Source organism: Gastrolobium bilobum, unplaced genomic scaffold (genome assembly GCF_033153095.1).
Source record: "Gastrolobium bilobum isolate Gb01-03AN ecotype WA unplaced genomic scaffold, APGP_CSIRO_Gbil_v1 utg14285, whole genome shotgun sequence".
In the NCBI taxonomy this organism is placed as follows: domain Eukaryota; kingdom Viridiplantae; phylum Streptophyta; class Magnoliopsida; order Fabales; family Fabaceae; genus Gastrolobium; species Gastrolobium bilobum.
The window spans coordinates 3,547-7,072 of NW_026897131.1; the positions used below are offsets into that span (position 1 = coordinate 3,547).

The 3,526-nt window shown below is 30.7% G+C and overlaps 1 protein-coding gene across 1 annotated transcript; it reads right to left on the bottom strand.

Moving 5' to 3' along the window:
- Positions 1-271: 271 nt before the first annotated feature.
- LOC133304409 (chitinase 2-like) lies at positions 272-1,162 on the bottom strand. The gene has a single exon (XM_061504446.1). The coding sequence runs from the start codon at positions 1,160-1,162 to the stop codon at positions 272-274; it is 891 nt and encodes a 296-aa protein (XP_061360430.1).
- Positions 1,163-3,526: the final 2,364 nt, after the last annotated feature.

The window sequence follows — 3,526 nt, forward strand, 5'->3', positions numbered from 1 at the left end:
AATGAAAAAGAGAAAAGGGAAATTAATTAAAGACATGGAAAAAATAAAATAAAAGAAAAGAATGAACAAGTGATGAGTGAGCAGACAACCGGAAATGAAAAATGTTATTCAGAAAAGAAATGCCACAGAGGAATTGAAAAGGTCTTTATTTAGAAAAGACTATATATATAACTAGTAGGGCTAGCTTATTATAGTCTGCGACCCGACCGTACGTTGCATGCATAGAGAAAAACATAGATAGATAGATATGGTTTAATATTAGGGATACAAATTAGGATGTAGAGTCAGTGAGTTTGCGTTGTGCCAACTTCTCAAAGTAGAAAGGGACATCATTGGAGATGACATTGAGGGCGGAGTCATTAGCATTCCAAACAAAGATGCCAGGGAGTGATGCGGAACTGATGAGGTCGTTGCAGCCCTCAAGGAAGACCTCTCGTGATATCTTACCTGCGTCATTTGGATCGGTGCTGAATCCTGCCAACAGTTTTTCTTTGTCGTAAACATTTGATAGGTCACTGTAGAGTTTTATAAACTCAACCTTTGTGGACACAATCTGATCATAGAACTGGTAATCAACCCAGTTAATATCTTTTCCGTTAGCCATGTACAATTTCTTGTAGTGGGCTTGGACAGGATATGACGGAGCAATTGATACCACATTGATCACTCCATCCTTATTCTTAAGCCCATTTATAACTTTCCCAATGCAGTGGGAAAAGTCATCGGACTCTATGTTCTCATAGTTAATATCAATGCCATCAATTTGACCCTTGTAGTCTTTGATGATCTCTTTCAGCGATTCTTGAGCCTTCTCAATCCATACTTCTTTCTCAGCAGGATTGAATGGATATTTGGTGTCACCACTTGCACGACCTCCAATGCTTATTACCACCTTGATCACTTCATTCTCATGATCATTCTTCAGTTTCTTTATCTTTTCAGGACTGAAGTATCCATAGTTCCATCTCCGCTTGAATATTCCCGTGCCTCTTCCATTGTTGTCATAGTCCTCCATTGCAAATCCAAGAATGAAGTGGAATTCTCCAATCTTGGAGTTGATGATTTCATCAGGGAAATCATTTAAACTATCCGGCTCTTCCTTCACCCCAATGTATTCCCGAAAAATCTTTGGCTTCACAACGGCTAAGATATTCCTAGACATTGTGAGTTTAGACAGAGATATATATATGCTGATTGATTATGTTTTGCCTGTGGATTTAGATTGGGGTGTTTGGTGGGAATCAATGCTCAACTCTTCATGCCCTTTTATAAAGCTACCTACATATATAGCTAGAGCTAGGGTTCACCTTCAATTCTTAAGTTACTTTCTTGTGTTAGTGCATTATAATTATTAATTAATTCTTCACTAATCATTAATTATACGATGCAAACTAAGCATGACATAATCTGCTTATGTTAGCTTCTTTTCGTCATTCAATATAAAAATATGTAGATTGATTCCATCTATGCATGTATTTATTCAAAATAATATATAGATTTCCATTTCTCTGCACGTCTTCATTTTCATGTGCTATTCATATATAACAAAAATGAATTCATGAAGGATTAAGCCAAGCACGTTGACAACGATCATTTTAATAACTTCCTAATGGAATTGTATTATTCGGTCAAGAAATTTAATTTAACTTCTTTTTGCAAATTGATCATGTGACTGGATCCCATCTACTGCTACCTATCTGTTTATATTAATTATTTAATTTTCGTTTCTCCAAGTCTTCAATTTTATATGGTAATTGTGTTTGTCCTTTTAAATGACGTAACTTATGTCATTTCACTCTCACAAATAGGTGGGATCCAGACCTTTATATTTTTCGTCCACTCTCTCTCCTCTTTTATCTATCGCTTACTCTCATTTAAAATGACACAACTTTACATCCTTTAAAATAATACACACTTTTTTCGAATTTTATATGGTGATTATGCAGTAATGAGTATGTATTATGAAGATGTCCAAATACCAATATCTCACAATTAAATTTTTTGTTTTATTATTTATTTTGCTATGGGTTGCCGTACGACTTAGGCTTTGTTTGAAAGTTAGTTTTAGAAGGAGAAAGAAAGGAAATAGAGGATTTTAGTAAGTCCTTCCCTTATTTGTGAGTTAAAAAAAATGAGGGGGGAAAATGAGGGAATTTTACTAAACCCTGAAAAATCTTCATTCTTCTTAAAATTAAAGTTCTCCCCATTTGGGGGGTTTGAGGGAGAAAGTATTAAAAATTCATTATCTACCCTTAGCATTAAAATGTGAAAACTACATAAATTTAAAACATTTTAAAATGTGACATTATTAGAAAAGTCTCAAATACTGACAGAATTTATCGACGAAAAATATTTCGTCAAAAGTAGCGATAAATTTTTTGATGAAAATCATATACGTCAAAAAATTTCCAGCAAAACTAAAGACGGAACCAGATTTTGCCATAACCACTGATATAAATTTTTTACGGAAAAAATATTCAGTCAAAATTATTGATAAAATCTAAATTTCGTCAAAACTTTCAACAAAAACATTTTCGTCCAAAATTGTGATGAAACACGTTTCCATTGAAAAGTTTCGACGTAAAACAATTACGTCAAAAAATTTTACGAAAAACATTTCTAACAAAAATTTTCGCATAAATTTTTGACGAAAAATATTTCCATCAAAATTTGTGCTAAAACATTACTGTAAAAAATTTCGAAGGAAATATTTTTTTTGTCAAAAAACTTTACGGAATCTAAATTTCGTCAAAATATTTCACAAAAAAACATAATCATCGAAATTTTTGACGTAAAATTTTTCCATCGAAATTTTTTGACAGAAACATTTTTGTTAAACCTTTTGACAAAAAAAAATTCGGTGAAATTTTTAACGAAATACATTTCCATCGAAAATTTTTGACTAAAAATATTTCCGTCAAATTTTTTGATAAAAAAAATATTTCCATCAAAATTTTCAACGGAAAATATTTTTGTCAAAACATTTCAAACAGAAAATATTTTCGTAAAAAATTTTGACGAAAAATATTTCGATAAAAAATTTTGACGGAAAAAATATTTTGTCAAAATTCTTTGCAAAATCTAAATTTCGTCAAAAGTTTCGAATGAAACATTTCTCTCAAAAAATTTGGCAAAACAATTTTAGTCGAAATTTTCATCAGAACACATTCCATCGAAATTTTGAACACAAAATATTTCGTCAAAATTTTTGACGGAATTCTTTTTTCATTTAAAACATTTGATGGAGGAAATCATTTTCATCAAATTTTTTGACGGAAACTAAATTTCGTCTAAAATTTGAATAGAAAATTTATTTTTGTAAAAAATTTCTTCGGAGAAAAAATTCCTTCTCTTTTCGATGAAAAGTATTCCGACGAAAAAATAATTTTGTGACGAAATTTTTATCGTTTGCAACGTAAAAATTTCATCGAAAATATGATTTTTTAGTATTGTGAAAAATACATGAATAATTTTGTTAGAAATTTGAAATTTAATTTAATTTTTAAAATATAATAATTCTTTTAAT

Coding starts and splice junctions, on each gene's coding strand:
- LOC133304409 (XM_061504446.1), bottom strand. CDS start 1,162: ATGTCTAGGAATATCTTAGCCGTTGTGAAGCCAAAGATTTTTCGGGAA.